Source organism: Molothrus aeneus, chromosome 2, assembly GCF_037042795.1.
Source record: "Molothrus aeneus isolate 106 chromosome 2, BPBGC_Maene_1.0, whole genome shotgun sequence".
Classification (NCBI taxonomy): domain Eukaryota; kingdom Metazoa; phylum Chordata; class Aves; order Passeriformes; family Icteridae; genus Molothrus; species Molothrus aeneus.
This window is the reverse complement of record NC_089647.1, coordinates 84,923,458-84,949,528: the sequence shown is the minus strand read 5'-3', so window position 1 is coordinate 84,949,528 and position 26,071 is coordinate 84,923,458. Positions and strand designations below refer to the sequence as shown.

Sequence of the window (26,071 nt, the reverse complement as noted above, 5' to 3'; positions counted from 1 at the left end):
TACATCCAGTGTGGCCTTGGGATCACTTTCAATTGTATTTGTGTTGAGGAACTGCTTTGTTCTGTGGATGTCCTGTAATTGGTTGCAACCCTCCAAAATTTCACCTATTATTCTGAGTGACCCTGTGCTTTGTGGAACATAAAACTCCAAGTTCTGGCCTCAACTCACATTGCTCCTGGACTGCAGCTTGAGCTCAATGCCATTGGGATGCTCGGAAGCCATAAAAGAGGAAGTAGGGTAGTGAACAACACAAAGCACAAGTCTTTAAATTGGCAGAGATAAGGCTCAGATATCTTCTTCCTTTTGATCATAATGTCTGTATTTTGACATGATTTAATTTAAGATAGTCATTCTTCACTATGTAACTTAGTTGCTTCATATCATGGATATCTCACCCTGGATATTACATGCTTTCAGAGAAAAGGAAAGGGAAGAAGTATGCTACACATGAGCCACTGGTGAAAACCCTGCTGAGCAAATCCTATTATGTGAAATGCATCTGCTGTGGACACTTGTATTTTGCAGAAGAGAAAGCCAACTTATTCAAATACACTACTCTATGACAGATAATCCTCACCTGAATGGGTCCAAATGTTTTTAGAGTGTGACAGAAAGACTTCCACATATTACTAGATTCACAAGAATTCTAATCTCCTTTACTTTTTTTATTATATTGCTGTGGGGATATTTCTTGACATGAAGAAAAACAAGTATATCTCAGATAACTTTTTCTTACATGTAACCACTTGAGAAAAGCATCCTAAACCTGTAGTGTTCCATACTGGGTCAATACCTTGCAAAACAAAAGCCTCCTTTTGCTAAAACTAGTTAATTTCAGAGAAAACATTCTAAACTTCTTCAAAGTTTCTTATTAGGCCAAGTCTATCTATTTTGTCGAGAAAGATTCATTCAATTCTCAATAATGTAATAGGAGTTAAAAATGTGAGGGCCAAGACCCAAGTCAAGTAAAAAGTTCAACCAATAAAAAAGAGAAGCAGGCAAAATACTGATACTGGATATATAACACATCTGTGCCACTTTTCTGATTTCTTTCATTTCTATATTAGGGACTTTTTAATCCTTCACTACCTAGGTGCACCAATCTTGAGTAATTATCTCTGCTTAAATATACAAGAAACTTCCAACTATGGAAAAGGAGCTTTCACTGGCAAAGACTTGTTTTGCTGGTTCAAACCACTGGAGCAAATGAAAAACCTGTTCAAAGAAAGCAATATTTTGATACTACTGGGTTTTCCGTAAGGATTTTTGCTGGTGTACTTAAGTTTGCTAAGGGAAGGATACTTCAGCATTTCTAACCAAAAAAGTTACGGCAGAAAAGAAAGAAAACACAAGTCAAACCTAAAATAGGTAGAAAGTAAGAGAATGTAAGGTTACTTTGTACCTCTGGTTTGAAATGTAGCAATTACAGCGCTGATTCCTGCTTGAAGAAATCACTGAAAGTACTGGGTCATGATCTTAGCTGTGGCTGACTCTCCCCAGCCAGGGCTACTTCTGGCTTTTTTTTTTACAGACTATGAACAAATCAAGAGACAACATAAGCACCCACATTCAGTCTTACTGCCTGTATTTTGGACAGGATTTTCAGGTTTACAATTAATATGTGCCTTTCTGCTGCCTATAGCCAGTGGGCTTTCCAGATATGGTGACTGTACAGAAACAGATAAAACCTGACTGAAGGCGCTTCTGGCAAAATTAAGAAACATCGAGTGTGTCATTTGTTTTCTACTGGCATCTCTTAGAGTTACAGGGAAGGTTACATAATAAGCTAGCCAATGTTTGTAATAACCTTGTACCAGGAAGCAAACATCAACAGCACATAACAGCAGTGATGAAATCTTCGTTGTGGGAGCACAGACCTGAGGCCGTAAAGCACCGTTCCGTCCGGGTGGAGGCGAATCATTCGATTCTTCACCGTAACGCCGTGCACAAATGATTTCTTGTCGTTTAAGAAGTAAGTGTCAGGCACCCAAAGCTGATCTGCCACTCGGTTATCAAGCGTGAGGTTGAGAGGTATGCCAGCATAAGCCAGCCTCTTATCTCTCCAGTACTGTTGAAAATACATAGTCAAAGTGTAATCCTGGTGAGGAAAAAAAAAAAGAGAAGTACAAGAGTCAACCATACTTTGTGTAACTAGGAGAATAATTTCCCTCTTGATAGCTTATTCTGCTGTTGATTAAATTTATTATTTTTAAATGTTTAATAAAAATTAAATATTTGTATCACTTAATAAATAGTTTATATCACTCAAGTATTGCTCTAGACTAAGGGGAAATTTCAACTCCTATGAAGTAATTCAGCAGGTATCAGTATCATTTGTCCTGCTCCTGCTTTTCTTTCATGTAGTTCTACTGACAACTGCCCAAAATTATCATATTTATGGAATGATAAATGACACCATGGGTAAATACTGCTACCTTCCCCATTTTTAAAACTGACAGATAAATGGAAAAACATTTAAAGTATTTTGAAGCAGTATGCAAATTTTTGCCTGAAAAATAAGCTGAAGGTATGTTGATTATACATGTACGTTTGTGTGAGACTGCATTTTGCAGTAACACAAATATTTTCTCATCAACAGACTACACTGATACTTTGAATAACAGTAAATTGTATTAAAGTCCCCCTAATATCAATGTTTGGTTTTCATAACTTTGTCAGTTTTAAGGTTTATGGTATCTTCTACAAGCTGTGATCACTAATTTAAAAGCCTAAACATGGATACAGAAAATTAAAACATCCTTTTAAAAATTCTTTATTTCATTTCAGAATTTGCTAACCTGACTTCTTCATATCATAATAATGCTATATTGCAATGCTTTGAAAGGCTTAGATGATAGGCCTCATTCATTAGCTTCATGGTATTATAAAACATTAAAAAAAAATTCCTGTGAACATTTTAAAGTTATGTACCAGCAAAACTGAAAAAATAAATCACATTAAATAAATGAGACCATAAGTACAGGCTATTAAAACTCTGATTTTCAAATTACAGAAGCTCACTAAACAATAAAACACTTCATGAGATTCTTCACAAAATACTAAGAAATTTATGTGATCTCCAAACACATTTAAATATTTAGCAGCAGGTGTGCAAGCCACAGGATACCTGCATTTGCATCTGGTTCTACAAGCTGGTGATGCAAAACCCCTCAGGCTTGCCGCTTGTTTGGGAAAAGGATGCTCAAGTTTTCCAAGCACGGCTGTTGGGAATGGTCCATTCTTGTAATGGGTTTCATGTGGACACAATCCAATTCCAGGCACTGGTCCTGCCCTGTTTCCCTCAAGCTCAATGGTCTTGCCTTGAAATCATATGAAACTTGAGCCTGCCTTTCACACTCAGAGACTTTGCATTTTTGATTCAGTGATTCATTCTCTTTAATGAGGGAGCTGCTATGGTTTAAAGAAATCAAATTTAATTGCTTAGAAAAATAAATCATTATAGATATCAAGGAAAAGCTGTTCTTATTTTAAGAAACTAATAGGAGATCTTTGAAAACAAAAGGGCCCAGTGATGGAAGAAAGGAGCCCACGTGGAACTGCCTGGAAGGAATCTCGTTCCTCAAACCTTAATCAGACATGACTGCTCAAGAGAATGAGCTCTAACCTTTTTGTCAGCAGCTTTCTTCAGTGGGACTGATGGTCCCTGCTCAGCAGGGAATGAGGTGCATGAGACACTGGGCACACCTGCCTCTCTCCCACTGCCATGTCACAAAGGCCACCTCTCTCCTCACGTTCTCTGCAATCAGTCTTCTAACACTGATGCTATAGAAACAATATCCTCTACCAGCTCTGTTTTGCTCTGTTTAATTAAAGCTTTTTTCAATTAACATTCAAAACTTGCTGGCTTCTATAATGGTTTGCACAGCAACGTCAGAAATTTGAAATTATAAAAGTTTTGGACGCAAGAACGGTACACCAAAAGCTCACTATGTGTAATTCCACAGTATATGCACAAAATAATATGAAGAAATTAAATAAAGAAAAGGGGAGGTACTGCATAGCATTGAAAGAAATGAGCTGGCCAGCACCAAAATATAAGAGAAGCAGTATATCTAAAAAAAAAAGTTTTAGGCTAGCTTTACTTTTTCCTTTGGTTTAAGATAAAATATATCCTAACATCTAATGAATGGAGAAATTAATTAGCTAAATAATACATACATAACAATACAAGAGCTAATTATCTGGCATTTTATTTTCAAGTAACATTTACTATGTGAGGGAACAACTTTACAAATTATACACAGAAACAAAACAACCATCAAACATCCAAAACTTACTGTGTCTTGAATGAAAAAAGGACTTCCAAAACACATTCTCTCAGGTACAAATTTCACTAGTACTTTCTCTGTTAGCCCTGTTTACTTATAATATCATCTTAATTTTAAATTTTAAAAAACCCTCAAAACTCTATGTCTAATTACGTATATGATTATATTTGCATTTTGTACATTTGGGCTCTGCCAGCCTCACCTGCTCTGAAGATGGTGACAGAAAGAATTAATATGAAACATGCTTGGCCACCATCACACTTTTTTCAGTTCCCTCAAAAAAAAGGGAGCAACAAGCTTATATAAGAACTGCACTGAAACTGCTTGGCTGTACAAGGAGTGATAAATGAGCAGGACAGGCCAGTTCCTTAGGGTGGCTCCACTAAGTCGCTCCCTACCTGCAGAAAATATACTTTTTAAAACCCATACAGATCAGTTCTCATTCTTTGATTAACTAATTTTCAAGACTTTGTATGTATAAAGAAAATTTTTCCCTAGTCTAGACCCCAGAGGAAAATGCAAAAATGGTTTGAGTGTAGACTGGAAAATATGAACTAGATATTTCAGGTAAATGAGAAAATGAACTTTTAACACTCAGTAAGTAGTCTACAAAGTTTATTAAGGGCCACCTCTCTCCAGGGAGCTTCTGATGACTAGTTCTGATATGGAGGTCAAGAGGGTAGATGTCTAAAGCCAGATGAGATTCACACCACTACAGCTACTGCATTAGGGTGCTATTGTATATCAAAGATGACACAGAGCTGCCAGCTTTAGGAAATTCTAGCTACTGCAAAGAGCAGTGGACAATTTTCTCAGCAGCAAAGACCTCCATAAAACATATTTTATTCCCCCAAACAATACAATGCAACATTCAACATTTACCTCTCCAGATCCTCACAGTAATAACACACTTCAGGTCAAGCATGGTAACAACATCACTCAAAACTCTGACAGCCAACAAACCCAGCGCTTCTCAAGTACAGGTGAAATGTCCTCAGAATGGGAAAAGCTCGACTGCACAGGCAACAAAATCTTTCTTTTGTGAATTTAAAGACCTTGAAACATCCTACAAGGATAAAAGACAGTGCTGGGCATCCTTGAATTTCTAGCACTGTAACAATGCCACTAATGTAAGGAAAGGCACACAAAAAAGTTGTTGAATTAAAAGTTGAATGTCTTTCAATATAGTTTTCCCTGGTCAAGGGGAGTGGAAAGCACAATTAAAAAACCTCAAATAGTAGGTAATACTTTGGATATTATCAAGATAAGACATTTAGATACAACAATAAAGAGGCTGATATCACAACTTAAATAGTGTATGATATCTGTGGTCTTTGTATGTACTGCTTATGATTTTAATATATCTTAAGAAGAATTATAGACTAATAAATATTGCATATGCTAACCATGTGCAAAGACATTTTAAGCATTTTCTACATTATATTTGTCCCTCTTGGACTGAGCATACCATGCAGGAAACAGAACTAACCCACTCCTAAAAAGCCACTTCAGACAGATAATGTACAGTACCTAATGCACTGACTATAAGACCAATTAATGAAAAATACTAATATGCTGTAATAGCAAAGGAAACAATTACTTGTTTTCTATTACAGAGCTTGTTATCTCTAGTTTTCCTCTCCTTCACTCAATAACAGTGAAAGAAAAATTTGAAAATACACCTTGCTCATCAAAATAAAATTAACATAATTATAGCAGCAATAATGCTCTAAATTTGACTTTCAGTGTTTGCTGTCTTACTATGTCATGACTCACTGATGTTACAAGTTTTCTATTAGCTGTAAAAATGTTCCTTCAAAATGATTGCTAGATAAACATGCAATTAATATTTAAGATGGAATACTGTTAATATGGCAAATAAGCAAAAGAAATTCTTAATGCAAAAGGAAAGAATATATTGCAAATTATTGGAAATATTGGAAAAAATGGTGCAAAAAAGAACTATTTCACTGCTTGGGAAGATAGCCTTGTGTCCACCTAAAATGCAGTTTTCTGATTTAAATTTGCAGTCAGATGTAAATTCACATCCTTGCTTTCTTGACCAAAAGACAAATGTGATTATTACCATCAGTTTCTGGATTATTTCATTTTCATGAGTTAATAAAGTAAGTACTCATTCATTGGATAAAAATATTTATTGAAAATCCATGCCTTAATAACTTCAAAGTCTCTTCCCTCACCTTCTACACGATTTCAAAAATTAGATATGGCTCCTGTAGTATAAAGAGCTATTTCTGCACCATTGATGATTGAATTACATTCTTCCCAATAAGCCCAAAGTGAGTTGCAAAGCCAAACTCATGAAACCTATGCTTTGACAACATATCTGTAAATCTGTTACCCTACCATACGCAGAAGAGACCTGACAAATAGATTAATGCACACATTAATTCACATAGCTAAAAATGAGTTTAATAAAGACATTTTCAGAGAGGCTAACCATAAGAAATCAGAATTTACCAGCAATGCTAGTCAGCTGTGTGAGATGATCACATAAACATTTTTCTCAGAATTCAAAATTTTCTAATGGCTTCAGCAACTTTCATATTAAAGAAAAAAATATTAAAGAAAGAATTTTGAACAATAGAATCATTAATGCTGGAAAAGACCTCTAAGATCATTGAGTTCAATCACTAACCACCATGATCAGCACCAAACCTTATCCCCACATTTCACATTTACAAGCCTTTTGAACACTTCCAGGAATGGTGATTCCACCACTTCCCTGGGCAGCCTGTTCTAATGCCTGAAACTTGTATTTTCACATTATATTTTACTTGGTGACATTTTGGGTTGTCCAATGTCTAAACAATACAGTTTCTTACTTAATAGCCAGAAAATGGAGAAAGCCACCAAAGTCTGTTTTTCTGTAAGGTCTCTTAGGGAACTGCCTGATGAGTGTGCCTTTGGCAACAGACGGAGTTCCTGGGCAGCCTGAGTGAAGGAGACCTGAGCATGCACACAGACACACACACTCATCCACTCTAGTCCACCAAAGCTTCTTCTCCTAATGTTCCTTGGCCTACCTGCTGTTACACTAAAGGTTCATCTCACATATAAGGTCCTGATTCGGGCTTTTCTTTGACGTTATGCAAAACATCTACAATACTGACAGGTTGAAAACATAGCACATATTGTCTCGAGCATGTGGCTACAACACTCTTCCATTAAGCAAATGCTAAAGCAGCTCAATCATGCTGATTTCAGTGTGACCCTCCATACATCAATCTTGTCTTGGTATCTTTTGTACAAAATTACCATTACTGTTTTCCTCTTCTACTGAAACATAAAAGGATGGTGTTATAAACAAGAATTATTAGCCTCCAAGAACCTACTTGATTCTACAAAACACTTTTCCAAATAAATGTGTGATTGCATGGGTCTTTCCTGCCCCTCATACCCTTTGGACCTAGCTTCCACCTCCACTGCTACCTTCTCCAAAGAGCCTGTTCCCCATTGAGCATCCTTGGGTGCTCTGAGGAGGGTTGCCATACCAACCAGCACTTGGCTTTCTGCAGGCAAAGAGAGCACAGTTGACATAGCAACCAGCCAAAGCAGCTCCTCTGCTGCTTCTCGGGCACAGGTGGTGGTCACTGCAGTGGAATTGAAACTTCTGAGCAGGAATGAAGGGAGCAACCAGGCACCCTGAGGGGTACTGCCCCCAGCACCTTCCTGCCATGGCCAGTGGAGCTCACTCTTCAAAATCTGGGTACTGGCTCTTTTCTCTCTGTTCCTCTACCCACCCAAATGATGGGGATGCTTTCCTGCTCTTGGAGTGCTCTCTCATCCCAACATCAGAGGACACCAGCTGACAAGAAAGCAATTGCTTGGGATGAGCTTTGGAAGGTGAATATAGAGAAAAAACAAGTTCCTGCAAATATTTAAGTTTTGGGAGATAAGACAACAGGAAGACAGTCTGGGCTATTTAATCTCTGACAGATGAGAATGGGGGGAGAATACTTCAATATACCTTTTCTGATTTAGAGTGTCACAGGTATTACAAAACCCCAGGCTTCTCAGTAATCAGGAATTTCTATTCCCAAAGGACCGATCAAAGGAAAACTAACACACACCTTTACACCTGATGGGTATAATACTCTCTGACCCAGAGCAGAAAGCCAGCAAAAAAAGTATGGTCTTACACTCCCTGAAGAGCTGTCCACAGAATTTGTGATAAATTACAATCAAAATCCACTTACTGATGGACAGATAGAACAAAAAATTCAATATCTGATAGGTCACTCCTGAGAAGAAAGAATAGAAATGCCAGATGTATAGATGCTGTTCTTGAAAACTCTCAAAGAGATCAAGTCACAAAAAATACCATCAAATACCTTTAAAAAAAAAAAAGCCATACAAAAGAAAAATAATGCTAGGCTAAATGATTCACTGAACTTGTTTCAAGAAGCACATTTTAATGCCAACAAGACCTCATAAAAACAGGTACATTTAATTGCACTAATTGAAATCCTCTAACAACATACAGGGAAGAAAAAATCAACTTCTATCAGCTGTCAGCTGGTTCCCACAATTGAGGCAGCTGACCTTAGAGAGATGGGAACTGACAACTAATGTATTGTGCCTCCTACACAGTTACAAGATGCGCCACCAGTGAGTTGGAGAAATTAGCTACTGCCCTATCATCTTAAAGCTGTAGGTTAACTTTGGTTTTAGTTTGGAGGCATGAAAAGAGGTTAAAAATTTAGGATATACTAGGTACCCATTTTAGAGAATGAAGGACTTCTCACTCTTCTACTTTATTCTTTCCATAGATACACAATGTTATATCTTTCCTTTGCATTTTTTGAACTATCAATATAAATCTGGGAAGAAAAAAAAACTCTCTGAGAAGGCCCTGTAAGTTGATTTTATTTGTTATATTTATTCAGGCCTTACAACTTCTTAGACAATTGAATGCATGAACTCTTTTAGTGTCTGCAAGGTGTTCCAGCACAGACCCTAAAGTTGGCCATACACAGATGTGTTTTAAATACTGTGACCATAAATACATAGCTCCATGCCTGTTCTAGGGTGACATTATGATGCTTGTATCCCCATTCATGTGTTCTGTTTAGCCCTAAACCAGGACAATGCCCCTCTTATTTGCTGTGATTAAACATGAAAAACATAAAAAAAAAAAATTCAGTAAACAGTATTTTACGCTGAAAAGTCTACAGTTATTTTTTGTCACCAATGAATTGTAAAAAGACCACTGTAAAGGCACTTGTAGATATTTTTTAATCACTCCAGAGTCCACAAAAAAATCAAAACTATATTTAGGAACAGAGAGCTGATGGATATGTGCAGTCGAATGAAAATAGGTATCTGTTCACATCCACATATTTTGGCTAAAAAAAAAAAAAAGGAGTATTTACTCCACTGTTGGAAGAATTTCTTAAATTTTCTCATCTCCCAACCTATCCATTTGCTGACTCTGGGAGCCAGCCAATCTCACTGGCACTGGAGCACCAAGGCTGACACCCAAAGTTCTACTTGCTGTCTGTAATTAAGTGAAACAGCAGATATTCTTACAGGAAAAGCCATTCAAGATAGACACAGTGAACAAAACACCCCTTGAGAAAGACAGCAAGAACACATAAGCCATCAAATGCTTTAGCTATGCTAAACTGGAAACATAATCTGTGTATTTTCAGTACCAGGCAGGAGGGCAGCCCCACACCCTGCCAAAGCCAAGGGCCCAGGACTCCAGGTCAGCCTCTTGGGTGCATCAGCTCCTGCCACAGCAGGGCTGGTCTCCAGTTTGCACAGCTGCCCTGGGCCAGCCAAGCCCGGCCCACCCGTGGGTCCATGACTTGTCCCCAGCCCCAGGGAGGTGCCACACCCAGGCTGGGGCTGTCATGGTGCCCCCAGCTGCCCTGCTCTGGGCTGGGGATGGGATGGGCCCTGGCTGCCCGCTGCCTCTCTGCCTTTCATGAGGATCCCCTGCCACTACAGACACCTTGGCCACTGAGGCACTTTAGATGTAAGAGGATGGTTCATTTGTACCAGGCTGTTCATATCAGAGCAAGGGAACAAACTTAAAGAGATTTATCCATGGTGGCTGACGTTTGCAGAGGTAATGCCTGAACTATCCTCTGCTGCCTCCTCCCTTCCCTCCAGATGTGTCACTCACACTGCCAGCTTCTCTCACATCTTCCTTTCACTCCATCAGTAATGCTAATTCCAACATCTTACAGCAACAAAATTAGGATGCATGCTAAGTCAAAAGGAAAACATGCATTTACTCACAACTCATTACAGCAGGTAGGACAAACACCCTGTGACACAGCAATGCTCATGAAACTCAGCAAAGCACAAAATAAATAAATGGACAACCCTCCCAAATGCTGCACCCAAGAGGACATTTTGCAAGCATACATGATATTTAACATCCACACAAATTTCTTACTGTACAGGGAGCTGTGGAAGAACTGGAGGAGAGCATGTCCTTCTGACAGTGTCCTTGAAAGATCAGGCTGTGAGTGATTTTATGGAGAAATATCCTTCTGGGGGAGAGTCTCCCCTCTTGCATGGGATCTGAGCATCCTGAAAAGATCTGCTAAAAACCTTTGGAAGGGAATCAAAATGTGCAATTGCAAAAAGAAAAAGAAGGAGAGTTTCAAACTACAACGCTGCCTAACTCCTTAAGCCAGAAACAGTATGGTCTTTAAAGGCAGATATGTTCTGGGATCTGTGTCTACTTAGGATATTTGAGAGCAAAACTGATCCTGTAGGAGATAATTACTTTCCCCTTTGTGTGAACCTCATGAAGTTCAATAAGGCCAAGTGCAAAGTCCTGTACCTGCCTCAGGGCAAACCCAAGCACAAATTCAGGCTGGATGGAGAAGGGATTGAGAGCAGCCCTGAGGAGGGCTGGGGAATGCGAGTGCCTGGGAAGTGGGACATGATCCAGCAATGTGCACTCACAGAAAAATTCCTCATATACATCTGTGCTAGTGAACACACTGATTTCAAAGACACACCTCAAATTCAGAAGCACAGGCAGGCACAAGTTATTTACAGAAACTGAGTAGTCTTTCCCACAGGTACAGCCTATAACCACTGCTTGATTACTTACTTAATTCATCTACTATTGTCAAATATTTCAGAAGCAGGAAGTGCATTTATGAGGCAAGAAATCATTTTCCCTTTTGGGAAAGGGGAAGAGGCCTTTGGGTGGAAAAAATGTGTCTGTGTAAATCAGCATGAGCAAGGTACATTATATGCCACTGCTTTCAGATAGAGATTAGTATTCTGCAGAGTCACTCAGCTAGGATGACCAGGTGACCTCCCAAATATGAAAATTATATCCTTGACCATCTATCTACCTCTGCTCTTGCTCCAGCAGTGTTTTTCATGCTGGCTTCAGACAATGGTGTAGGAATGGAGGGTTTAAACTCATCAGGAACTGGACAAACTTTGCACAAAGTCTTTACAGCAAAAATGGGATTCAGATAAAGCTGCTGTAAGTAAAGACCAGGAAGGTCACTGAAGAAGGAGATTGAATTAAAGAATACAGGAAACTTAAACAGGTGCAGAAGAAAATCTGGCTTGGGGATATATCATAGAGGGCTGAAATTATAAAAAGCTTTATATCCTTGAGAAGAAACATAGGACAGAAGTTCATAAACTCAGGTAGGACACAAACTCATTCTGCGCCTGAAAATGCCATTTAAAGATAGCATAGAAAAAATAGCAACCAAATCAAATACATGCATCTAACTATTGAAATGCTACACATTTTAAATTAGATACAGGAATGAGGACACTTAGTTTTAAGAGACAATATTGACCTAACAGGAGCATGAAAGACTTGATGGAAGGAAAGGCTGTTAGTGGGAACTACAAACTACGCAGGCAAGGAAAAAAGGATGCAGTGTGTGTTAAAGAATGCTTTGCATAAGATAATTGTTCTGAATGTTGCACATTATAGACACCAGGACTACAGAAATATTAGAAAGAGCTGTCACTCCCTAATCAGGATGACAGTGGTGTGAGAGAGGTACCAAGAGAGATTTAAAAGACAATAAGAAAACAAATTAGTAATCAAAACCTTCAATCACCCCCACACAGACTGGGTAAATGTCAGGTTGGGGTGTGATGAAGAGACTAAATGACACCACAAATGACTGATTCATGGAAGAGCTTTTGCTAAAAGCTGAAACAAGCCAAGATACCCCTGACTGGGTTCTGAGAAATGGCTCAAGTCATGGGGCAAAATGCTGTGACAGAAACACTGCTCATTAACCTGATGGAATTGGGAAATTCTCTTTTTAAACTGAGAAAATACTAAATTAACATAAAAATAGGTTTTGATTTCAAAAAATAAAACATAAAAAACTAGCTTCAAAGTTGGAGAAGATTGTTTATATTCATCATAATATGATTTCCTAAATATCGAAAGCAACTGTTGAATAACAAAGAAATCCCAGAATGTTTACTTTATTACAACTAAAAATATGTACTTCAAACATAAGAAGTCACATCCAAAGGAGAAGAAACTAGCTAAGAAGATATACAAGAAAAGCAAAATAAAAAAGCAAGGCAAAATTGCCTAAGCATTAATGCTTTAAAGGCATAAACACTTACTATAAATCATCAAATGATGCTAAAAGAAAGCCTTGTAAAGAAAGAATCTTTTACATTTACATTGTTAATGACCAGATATAAGACAAGAAACAGAGACCAGCAGTTTTTGCAACAGTGGGAGGTCAGCTGCAGACCTGAATGAGGATGTTTGCAGGCCTCCATCACCCTCATAAACATGACAGACAGGAAATGAACAGTGAGGTACCTAAATTTGCTACATTTCTTTGAATAGTAAAAATGAGAGGTGTGAGTGTGAGGAGATGCAGAAGGACAGCAGCATTCTGTATGCCTGAGTGATAAAACAAAAAAAAAAAAAATCAATGCTGATGCAAAGTAATGCACATGGGGAAAAAACAAAAACCACTAACTATGGATTACTTTGTAGGTTCTGAGCTAACTATGGCCACTCAAAAAAAAATTTGGTATTAACCAGAATTTTAGTGAATAAATCAGTTCAGTATTCTGTAAAATCAAAATAAGCAAACATTACTAACATTATTTGGAAAAGAGATAGAAAGGTCAGTCTGTGTGGAGCTCTGAGCAACCTGATCTAGTGAGTGGCATCCCTGCACATGGTGGCAGGGTTGGAAACAGATAATCTTTATGGTCCAACCCAAACCATTCCATGGTTTCTGAAAGTGTTGAAGAAAAAAGGAAAACTCACTGCACTGCATCCTTGAATACTGAGCACAGTTCAGGCCCCTGTTCCCACCAGGGCAGAGCACAGCAAGGTAGAAGGCACTGCAGCAAGGGGAATGAAGGGCACAAAACACCATATAAAACCAGACTAAACATGCAAGGACTTTTCTGCTTACAAAAGAAGAACTAAGTGATAAATTGAAGATATCTGTAATAATGTTGGGGAGGAGGCCAACAGCTATTTACTCCTCCTCACTTGTAAGAAACAGAGACCAGCAAATGAAATTACCAGATGTTGGGCTCTGAACAACTGAAAGGATGCTCTATGTTCACACATATGTATATGTATATGTATGCTTAAACTAGGTGGTTCTTACCCACTGCTTGACACCAAAAATAAGCAGATGTCCCAGGAAGTCCCTGAGCAGTTTCATAGTTTGATGCTGGAAGAATATTAGAAAACTAACACAACTTAGTCTAAACCTACTTTTATACCGTGCTAGAGCATTCATCATTGCCCACAGCAGGAAACTGAATACCAAGAAAGGCAGATTTCAGGTTAAACTTCATTTCTCGTGTCTTTATCTTCTTGGAGCATGCTATGAAGTCATTTAGGACTCTGCAGTGTTGTTCAGGAGCTGATGTGACTGTCCTGTGGTGTTAATAAGCATTGCTGTCAGGGCTGACAACTTATCTTTCCCAGGGGAAAGGAAGTAGAAGTTGTAACCTGAAACACTTATACAATTCATTTTTGATCCAACTGCATATGATGATTTTGAACATGAGATTTTTACAAATAGCACAAATATGTCAATGTAGAATATTTTACTGCCTGTCAAAGTTCAGAAATTATTTTAGAGTCACTTCTTTAGTGATTTTGAGTGATACTCATGTTCACTTTAATTTAGCATCTGCTCACTGGCAAATGTAAGCAGACCTGTCTAATTTTTACCTTTTGATACTTGTATATGCGTAGCATGAGTAAGACCATGAAGAAAACAGAGTTTTATGAAGAGGAGGCAAAATACTTTTGAAGCCAATGACATGGCAATGAATCAGATAGCTAAAATATCTATTTTATAGTTGTGAAGTTGGCAAATAATCACAAGCCATATATTATTCCAAGAGAAAACATAGTTTGAAGATGATAGATACATAAGTAAATTTAAATTAGGTTGGAGCTTGACATCAGAACCGTGTTCTTTCTAATTTAAGCTCATGAAATCATAGAATCAGATCCTGAGTCAGAAGGGACCTAGAATCATTGAAGTCCATCTCCTGATGAGTTGATCAACAGGGGTAATATCCTTGACCTCATTTTTCAACTGTAACACCATTCACATTTATTTGAATGGGTTTTGCCTATTGAAAGATTTTGAATTGGTTAAAACACCAGTTAAAATGGTACTTTTTAACACAACACAACAATTACAGGCAGAAGTTTAACCATAAACCCCCTGTAGAACCTCTAACCCCACAACTGCTTGTGCAGCTTCTCCACCTCCCTCAGGTACATCTACAGTCTTGGATTTTGGACCACTTGTCGACAGCTCAGCTCCTGGACTTGCTGCTGTTTCCAGGGACAAATTGCTAGAGAGTCTCTGGAATCTTTGGGGTTATAAAAGGTATCTCAGAAAGGGAGTGTGGTGGGTTTCTAGGGTGATATGATCAGGAAAAACTGAAATCTGACAACTGCTGTGAGAGCAGTGCAGTCTCAAATCAAGAGGTCACACTGTTCACACCAAATGCAAAGTTGGTTATGTTATCTCACGCACAAAGATCATGCCAGTAAAGGAGGAAATATTTTATTTTAAAGTATCTATTAAAACCACAGAAAAATTCTTTTAGCAGTTTAAATTTTAAGAATGTTTATTTCAGTATTATATCACCTGGTTTTGTCCACAGTATGCAGACAAAATGATTCCGCTTATGACCAAGTATCAAAATTCGTACATGGTACAAAACTTGTAAATAGTTCAAATTCTGCTAGATGAGAAAGATGTACCTAAAACCATATTACATGCCAATATACATAATTAGAGAAGCTAAACATAATTGTTCTTCCACCTTATTGTACTATTTTCAATTTTGATTCTGTTTCTATTTATACAAACAAATACTTTTTCTCCACTATTGGCTACTTCTTGTGACAGATACTATAGTGTTTGTCTTTTTCAAATCAGATTTGCAATTTTCAGCTACAAGCAGAAACAGAATTACTAAATTATTAATTGTATAAAACAAGAACATAAAGTACCCCATATCTCTAACTCAGAAACTAAATGTAAATCTATGGGTGATATAACCTAGTATTACATTATCTCTTCCACATTTGCTCAGGTTCATCTCACAAAGAATTCATTCCAATATGTTCAGCTGTTCTATGTGGTCCCAAACCTAGCAGCTCACCTTCAGAGTAGAGGCTGCTGGGTGCTGAACACATTAAAACATCTGATGCTATAGTGGGAAAAGAGATCTCAGAAATTTGGCTGTAATGACAGAAATGGATGCATTTGAAAAACATGGTTGATTGATTATCTTTTACAACTAACTGTAACAAATGTGTTTACACTAAAAAAAGAACTGACTTTCTTTGAACTCAGACTCTGTTCCCCAGCTAAGTGATTTATTCTATGCTTAGAAAAAGGCCTTTGCTTGAGTTATTGATCTATGCATTATTACTGCAATAGCATGACATAGTAGACATATTGCAAATGGATTCATAAAGTGGGTCCCTGATTATATAATGACTAAATACAAATTTAAAGAATTTATCTTTCCTACCAGGAGCACAGATTATACATGCATTTGTATGGGCAGACATGCAGCCTCTAAATCCTGGTTCCATGCTACTGTATATGAGAGAGACACACAGTGCCTTTCAATCACACTAACTCATCTTTTCAGTAACATGGCATGCCTACCTAGGCTTTAGAAAGGCTCTGGGTTATAGTCAACATTTCAAGAAAATTAATTTGTGATCATTCACCAGCCACCTGTAATACATGAAGGATTGAAGCTATTGTTTCAAAACCTTTACCTGTGGCTATGAATTCTAGAAGGCTAATTTAATTAGAAGTGATTTTTAAAATATCACTAGGCAATATTGCTTTTTTTGAGAAGAAGTATTTATTTCACATACTTCAAATTTTCAAAATTGATTGACATTTCTTTGCAGGAAATGTCTACAAAATGCAATGCCATTTGGGTGTTTCCATTAAAGACAATGACAAATTATATTGAAAACTGTGGAAAATTAGCTCCTGCTTTTCATAAGACTAGACTTTATTTGACTGTCATAGTAGGGAGTACACTTCAGTTACTCTACTAAGCTCTCCTTTCAGTCAAAATGAATTAAATTATTTGAAACTGGGGAACACAGAAGAGGAAAGTTGCATGACCAGGGACCAAAACCAACAATAGTTGATCAGTCTGTAGAAATCATAGATGATGAAGCTGGCTATTCTGGACAGTTATAAGAGCAGGCATGTGTGATACTGATATTTCATATCAATGAAATGCATATGTGAAAGATGCTACTATAATCCTAGCGTGCAGCAGGCGATGGAAATCAAAGTGCCACTGCACAAGGTACCAGTTTAAATTTCCTCTAAAATAGGCTGAAAAGTTCTGGTCACCTTTCTTCAAAAACTTCAGCTGGGGAAAGTGCAGGAGAAGGGCTAATGGAAGCCCAAGGGAAGAGAGCACCTGTCTTCTGAATCAAACACTGGCTTGTTTAGCTCAGTGACATGAAAAATGGAGTGTACGGTGACTCCATCCACGCACCACATGCACTGTTTCCTTTCAGACCTTTCAGACTTTCTAACCAGAGATGAACAGATCATCTTAGCAAAACACACTGTGAGCATGTATCTGCTCTATTTACTTTGATCCTAAGGAAGGAAATATTCCATGCTCAGATGTAATCAAAGACAGTGTACAATTGATTGCCTCAAGAACCACACACACACAGTTCTTCATCATTTAGCATTAACCTTTCACAGAAAGTCCAAAAAAACTTCAACTTTTATTAAAAAGTAACCAACAGGTCCTTTTTTTTTAAAGGTGTTTAGGTGCAGTTAGGATGTAGGCTCCCAAGCTACCTATGTTCTTGAAATCTTTACTGAAGCTCTATGGAAACAAATTGTTCAAATTTCAATGGGAATTCATTAGAATAATGTAATCAGATCTTTTTCTTATTTCTTAGGAAAAAAAACATTAATTATATTTAGAGGCATCGTTTGCCTAATTAATGTTGATCTGATTCATTGGTTGCGGTCATTGATTACTACTAATGAAAGTAGTGCTAAAACCAGAAAATCTGAACTAAACCAGAAGTTGTGGGACTTGCCCAAGCACTCTTAGGGCTAAAGCTACAAGGCTACTTATGTATAGTAATCCTGTTCAAGTGTGCACTTCACATTGCACAAATGCATTTGGAAACCAAAACACAGACCTCAAGAGCAGTGAAACCATGAGCACAAAGTCTGCTGATATTGGAGGGCTGACAGCAGCAAGCTGCACCTATGCAGCCTGTGGAGACACCATGGGGCTGATGGGCTGCCTGACCAAAAAAAGGGACATAAAGGCTCAGGAGTATGAGAAAGAGAGACAAGACTCTGCTTTGAGGGTGCAGTTTGAGCAGCCTGATGAGTGAGGAGACAGGAGCTGCAGCCCTTTGTGCTTTTTTGATTTGAACTGCAGTTTCCTAGGAGTAGTCTAATGCCCCAGTACCAGGTCCAAGTGTGACTGATTTACAGGGAAGAGCTCATGAGAGGCTGATGAAGAAAGAAGACACAAAGCAGAGCTAACACTCTTCTTTGGCATCCCAACACCTTGCAAAACCAGGGAGTAAGTTACAACGCAGGTATAAGCAGTTTCTGCTTCCAGACTGTTTCTACATCATCATGTCAGGATGATGTCTTATTTAAGTATGCTTATTCTGGAATTCAAGGGTTATGCTCACTTTTGACTGAAAGGAAGCATCAGATGGAGAAAGTATTGACAAAAACCTGGAACAACAGTGATAGTGTGCAGCTTCCACTCAAATACTGTTAATACACTTAGATAGGATGAAAACACATTCACAGCTTTAATGGAGACCTCTGGCATGTCCATGCCCAGATAAGCATTCTCTAGAACACAGCCACAGCAGAAGAGCTGCCCATTTAAACTATTTCTATCATGTGATTCAGATTCTGGACTGAGCTCAAACAGACAATTTACAGATAATGGGCCACATTCTGCTAATGTGATGCTATTAGAACTCTACAGGTTCTGATGGGGTTGTACCATTATCTCCTGTGCAAAGGAGATGTTAATTTCTCCCAATAAACACTAAAATAATGATTCATGTAGAATGCTATGATGCAAGACTAAATACAAACCAAAATTAAACATGTATTTTTCCCTTCTTTAAGGGAAAGCATTTCATTGGCTTTTTCTGTTGTGTTCTGCCTTCTTTACATTTCTTCCTCCTTCTATAAACTGTTTCTGCTCAGGCAAAATCTTCATTTATTGATTCATTTATTTTTATTATTCAACCCACAATCATCCATGATACAGTCTATGTCACTGGAGCTTTATCCTATTTGCCATATTTTTGTTTCTGAGTATAGCTAATTTGAGCTCTGCTTTTAAATGCATTTCTCCTTCCATGGAAATCATATTTCTTCCTATAAATGTATTCCCCCATACTTGTTTCTGCCACTATGTGCTTTTTAGATTACCTTTGTTACAGTATTATCAAACCAGAGCAATAGATTCCTCCTTATTTCTCCACTGTGGATTTAGTCTGGATTCACACAGATATAATGGTACAGATACTGAAATAGAACATTTTAAGGTGTTGGGATCAATATTTTTCCAGAAGCCAGTACTTGTATTTATGTGGATATGTTTTAATAAATATTTCTCTTCCTTCTGAAAGTGCTGTGAATAACAAGCAGTAATGGAATTCTGCAGGGGTGGTCTTAGAAATTTTGCTGGCTGCTATTTTCTGGCTTTTACCATTTTTCTGTCCATCAGCTGTGTTTATTCACTGTTAGATATAACCAGTTCGAATGTCACTAATCTAAACCTCTCTTAAACACATAGGTAGTAAATATAACTCCCTGCCTCAGAAAAAAATACAAATCTTTGATGCCATCTAAAAAATAACCATTTTATCAATATGCTCAAGTTTTTACATATTATCTGAGCTACCTGGACTCATGTTTATCAGGACCATAAATTCAATAGACAGAAGAAAGATGAGAGACTAAAAGACTTCAACTAGAAGCATTCTGCATTTTGTTCTAAGATTTACATGCAGGTAAAAAAGGTAAATGGCTACTGATCCCTCTCTTTCTGGGAGCTTCCAAGGGCTGATACTGCTGTGTGTTTTAATGTTGAATTACAGAAGGAGGAGTATTCACTGGTTCATTCAGGTCTCACCACCTGGGTATTTATGCATACAGTATTAAGGAAATGGCACTTAGTTGTTTGGAGACTTTTCTTTGAATTACACAGATTTCAAATCAGTCCCTCCAAAAGGCCTCAGGATAACCTTGAGAATAATTAAAACATTCATTATTAAGGAATGAATCACAGTAGATTGCAACCAAACTAATCTGATGCAGGGACTGCATTTCCTTATTTGTTGCCTTCATAAACATATATCACAACTTTCCCAGGATGCTGAAACTTCCTTCAGATGAATTAGCCAAACTATTTCTAAGCAATTTTTAAAAATCCGCTCTAAAAATAAGTAATTCTATTCCGAATATAGCACCCTTACTGAACATTTTGTTCTTTTAGTCTTCACATGTTGCATCTTTACTGATCAATTCATTCTTTACTGAACATTTTATTCTTTTACTCTTCACATGCAAGGAAAAAGTTGACACCTTTTACTCAAAACATACTAAAATATTCTGGAGTGTACACACTTTCCCTTCACTGATCACTTTAACTGTGAAGTTGTTACCAGAAAATTTCAATCAGAAATTCTTCAGCAATCTTGGTCCAGCAAGTTCTAAACTACAAAGTAACTTCCAACAGTCTTTGCTGTTTTCTGTCTCAAAAGAAAACTAGAATAATCATAAAAGCATAAAAATTCAGTCCTAACATGTTAAACCTGTAGTGCAGTTTTTACTAAGGCCTCCAACCATAATGATGAAATCCAATTCACTTTGTGTAGCTGTCACTCCACAAGAAGAAACAGCTTTGCAGATAACACCACAACTGATTTGTACCCCTTTGCATGTGTACAATTTAGTTACAGTCTAGAAATAATCCAAGCAGCAGAGATGGAAACTGTTTGGCAATACAAATGTTCTGTTGCAATGCAGTCAGCCTGGCTTGAGGGGCTGTGCTCTCTCTCGTTTGGCAATGCAAGACACAAATATTTTGATTATTGCTGTCACATGTCACTAGCTGATAGATTTTAAACCGGTACAAATGAAAGGAGCACAGAATGACATCCATATGCAATAAATATTGACCCCAAAATATTTATGTCATATATTTTCACTGAAGCTGGAGGAAAAAAACCTAAGCTCTAGCTCTAAATTTCCTTAAGAAGCCTTGCAAGTATTTCAGTCAAATGGAGATACAGAATTTTTGCAGTTATGCTTTTCACCAGAGAACCCACACCTCTGATGAAAGAATAGCGATAGCTGAAACAACATTTCACATGATTTAGTTAGGCAAGAAAAGTTATGTGTCATTCCAATGCCTGAAACAATTTGAAAATGCAGATGTTGGAGATTTAGTATCTTCATAAATACACATATGAAAAGCAGAAAGGACCAAAGTAAAAATCACAGAATCACACTCAATGGTTTGGGATGGAAGGAACCCTAAAGACCATCTAATTCCAACACCCCCCACCATGGGACACCTTCACTACATCAGGCTGCTCAAAGTCCCATCCACCCTAGCCTTTCAATACTTCCAGGGATGTGGCATCCACAGCTTCTCTGGGCAACCTGTTCCAGTGCCTCGCCACCCTCAGAGCAAAGAATTTCTTCCTTCTATCTGATATAAATCTACCCTCTTCCAGTCTGAAGCCACTCCCCTTGGTCCTATCACTACACATCCTTGTATGCAGTCCCTCTCCATCACTCTAGTGGGCCCCTTTACACACTAGAAGGTGCCAGAAGGTCTCCCTGAAACCTTCTCCAGGCTGAATCATCCCAACTCTCTCAGCTTTACACCATAAGAGACGTGGTCCATCCCTCTGACCATTCTGGTGACCTTCTTCTGGACTCTTTCCAACAGAGTCCCTTGTCTTTCTAGTAGTGGTGGCCTCAGAGCTGGATGGAGCACTCCAGGTGGGGCCTCACAGGGGCAGAGTGGAGGTGGAAAATCACATCCTTGACCTGCTGGCCACGCTGCTTTTGATGGAGCCCAGGATATGATGTGCTGGTCCCAATACTGACCCCTGAGGAATGTCACTGGGACATTGGGCAGTTGAGTGAGACCATCCAGACAATTCTTCATCCACTGAGTGGCCCACCTACCAAATCCATGTCTTACCAGTTCAGAGAAGAGGAGCTCGTGTGGGACAAAGTCAAATGTTCTTCTAGGCTTGCACCATCACTCGCACTATCAGTGAGGAGACCTCTGCATGTGTAGTCCTGCAAGAAAGCCAAGACCCACAGCTGGGGTTTTGGGTGGAGTGCTTGTGACCTACTTATTTCTGAACACAAGGGAGATTTCTCTTGTATCCACACAAAGGGACCAGGAATACAAGACCTTTCAAATACTCTTACTTTTGTGTGTTTCCCTTGTAAATAAACACCCTTGCTAGACCAAACACCACCAAACACATTCATTTCCCTTTCTCACCAAAAAGGTAACAAGATGCAATATGCTATCACTCTGCGTGAATCTCGACAAAATAATATCAAAACGTGCTGCTACAGTTGTAATGATTAATTAACTACAATTCACAAACTAAATTTCACTATTTAGCATTTACAAAATTGATTCTGTCTGGAATACACAGTATGAAACATCAGATGAATTGAGAAGATGAAAGGCAACATGCTCAGAGGCTGTTCATATATTAATGTATTTTAATATGCTTGAAATAATTTTTCAGAAAAACTTTACTTTTCACTTCAAACATTGAGGCAAACACCACTGTTGAAGTAGAGATAATTGACACCCTGTGGATGCAGAGTAGAAACAGTCAGTTTTGCTTTATACATACAATATAAAAAAAAAAAAGGTAAGCAAAGGAATTCCTAATTACCTGTGTATTGAACTCAAGGGCTGGCTGAATCAGCTCATTCCTAGAGCTATGCTACCATTTCAGTGCTTCCCATTTAGTAAAACATCAGTCTACAACAACTGGAGTATGTGGTTAAAATACAAGATTTGGTAATTTCCTGCTCATAGAAAATGTATTATCTTATTAAATGAAATTAATTTAAAAACAAGTTGCCTGCTTAAGAAATAGCAAACATCTTCAGCTTAATGCCTTTGCTGAGGGTAGCAGGTGAAAACACCTCTTTTTTTCAGAATCAGTGACTGCCATTTCAGGCTGCAAAAAATAGAAAGCAGTAAAATGTCAGCTGACACAATGAATATCTGTATAAAAGCAATGATACAACTTGGCTAAAGCTAGGGAGATGCATGTGATAGCTGAGGGCAGTAGAGCTGTCAGACTGCTATGCAGATTTTATTGTATTTCTTATTAAAAAAAGAGAAACATCATTTATATTGTGCACTACAGATACAATATTTTTGCATTTGTTAGTGCTTACTTTTCTATCAGCACTTTTACTTTGCCACTGACATAAATTTGAAGTATTTGTAGCCACAGGAAAAAAATATGCAACAGGATGTAGACTTCATTAACTGGCATCTGCTTGTACACTTGTTCAATTAAATCAGGTCAATACAAGTGTTAAAGCAAACTTGATCAAAAAGTAATCTCATTTACTTAGATAAAATAATTGCATTAATCAAACCAGAGCATCTGTCAAATTTCCATCATGTCAGTTTTAGTGAAGTAGCAATCCCACACTCCATGGGCAGCCACCCCAATGCTTCTGAGGATATTTCACCTACACAAGTGCACATCATTTGCATCCCCATAAACATGAGAAAAACACATTTCTTTCTTACATCTGTCCTGTTTTGGTAGCTTTGGACTATTATGTGACCTCTCCTACCAATATAATCTGGCTGGCACTAATTCAAAGAGTTTGTTCCTGCCAAATAGTTTCCTCTATGACAAAAAAGCTTCCTACTTCTCCTTCTGTACTCCCACACATATTTTCATCCATCTTTGATAGCCTGTGGACTGCCAGGCCTTAGCAAACACTCAAAAAAGTTTGCAGAAAATAAACTCTTTTAGCTGCAGAAAAATGAATTGAGAATGTTTTTAATGTCTGAGAAAATATGTTAATATTCATACTGTCCACTGCAGCTGGTTTGATGATGTTGTTCTCAGTGGCAGTACATAAAGACCATGAGCTCATAAAAAACAGGACAAGGATTAAAAGAGCATCTAAATGTCAAATAACTTAGGTAAACTGGGGTCATCAGTAAACACCATGGTGAAGCCAAAATGTATTTTCCTGGTACACAATGCTGATGTGACAACAGATAAGAACAGTGAGAGTAGTAGCAAATAATGTAAACCACTTCCTACTGATTCCAGTACAAGCCCTTACGTTTTTTTTTACCAAAAAAATGGCATCATATAAAAACAGGATGGAAAATCAATGGCAATGACTGGTAGGAGATTTTATTCCCTTTTTTACTCTTAATGAAGCAACAGCATAAAAATTATAAATGAAAATAAAAAGAAAATTCTACCCAACAGACACTGTTAACTTACACTGTAAGAATTTAACATAAACTCAGATAGATCTATAATGCTTCCAGTTTTGCTTAGATGTTTGATGTGTAAATATTGCTTGAAAGGATATATACATAAAAACATAACATTGTTTCCTGAAATCTGTAAAGTGGTCATGGAAACACATTTGTTCTGAAGAGCAAACATTACAAATATGAGAAAGCTTATTCAAATCTAGAACTGTAAACACCCAATATGAGATAAACTAACTTAGAAAAATTTGGGTTCTTTTCCCAAACAGTCTCTTTTTCCCAAACAAACCCATTTTAGGGTCTCATAAGACTTTTTTCAGTGACTCTTTACAAACCACCACATACTGTCAATAAGTGTACTACTTATAGCTCATTTAGTGCTCAAGGTTGTGCTTTTTCAGACTGCTCAGAATCTGGCATCCAAACACCAGTTTGTGACCTTGTAATTTAGTAACCCATCTCACATCTTTTACAAAAAAGAACAGATTCACTCTACTGGATACTTGACATAAGAACACTGAATGTTTGGCAACTTCAGGCAACCAGACGAAGACACCATTTTCTGAACCATCTAGTACCTTGGTGACTACTTCATAAAACAGCTCAAATTTTCCTGTTCCAAGCCATGACTTCTTTTTCCTTCTTTTTTCTCTCCCCTCCTCTTCCCTAACATCTGCTTCTCTTACTCCAGTTCTTCCCTTCTCTTTTTTTTTTTTTTGCTTTTTTTTCTTATAAAAAATAGCAACATCCATCATTAGAACCGCTGTGCAGTAAAGGCAGTGAAAAGAAACTCAAGTGAATGTTGTGTGACAACAGGAATGGTACTCCTTGAGCTCACCCAGGATACTCTTGCTGTATTTTAGTGCTAGTCTATCACATTCTTAATTCTCCAGCCCTGGCTTCCTCCTGAGCAGAGATGCACACAACCATTTCTCAGCAGGAAGATGTGATTGCATATTTCAGTTACAGCTTCCATATTCTGAACACTTGTGGTCACTGAAAAGCTCCTTCACTGCCAATAATACCACATATTGCTGGACACTAAAGAGGCCAGTCTTTTCTAAGGAAAGAAATACACACTATAATAAATATCTGAAATGAGGCCAGTCTTGTATTTTGTTTTATGAACAGTAATTCTAGATACAGGCTACATGGCAACCACATTTTCTTTTTCATGAATGACAGAAACAAGAAAAAGGAAAACCGCTATTAATTCTTCAGAGAGCATCAAGTCCTTAGGCCCAGGGTCACGCTGCTGTATTTTAAGCACTTACATGAATGAGATACATAATTGCCCCAGGCCAGTGGAGAAGAATATTTAGATCTTTGACAAGCTGAAGCCTCTGAGGGGGCACTTCCCTTTCCATTGATTGTATATGCAACCGAGGACAAATGCACTCATAATTTAGATGCCTCATATGAACCCCAATACAGATTTCATAGGCAAGTTACTCAACCTGGACTAATTAGGGTTGAAACAAAGCCATCTCTGAACTAAATACTGCAGAATCCGAATCAAATGTCTACTGCAAATGCAGTTTTAGATTTGCTGTTCCAATTTGCACCACATAATTGCAAGCAACTATGGCCCATTTCATCTCCTCCTTACATATCTAGAGCTCAAGAGTTGATATTTGTTTGTAATGGGCTTAGAAAAAAGCTTTACATTTCAATTTCCTGATGCCTCTAAATATTCTGTTACA

The 26,071-nt window shown here is 37.9% G+C and overlaps 1 protein-coding gene across 1 annotated transcript in view; it reads right to left on the bottom strand.

The window, feature by feature from the left end:
- The window catches only part of GABRB3 (gamma-aminobutyric acid type A receptor subunit beta3), a 115,637-nt gene that overhangs the window by 34,834 nt on the left and 54,732 nt on the right, over window positions 1-26,071 (bottom strand). The window contains exon 4 of the mRNA XM_066545197.1: window positions 1,878-2,098. Within this exon, the coding sequence (XP_066401294.1) occupies window positions 1,878-2,098 (221 nt within the window). The remainder of the gene's footprint in view (window positions 1-1,877; window positions 2,099-26,071) is intronic.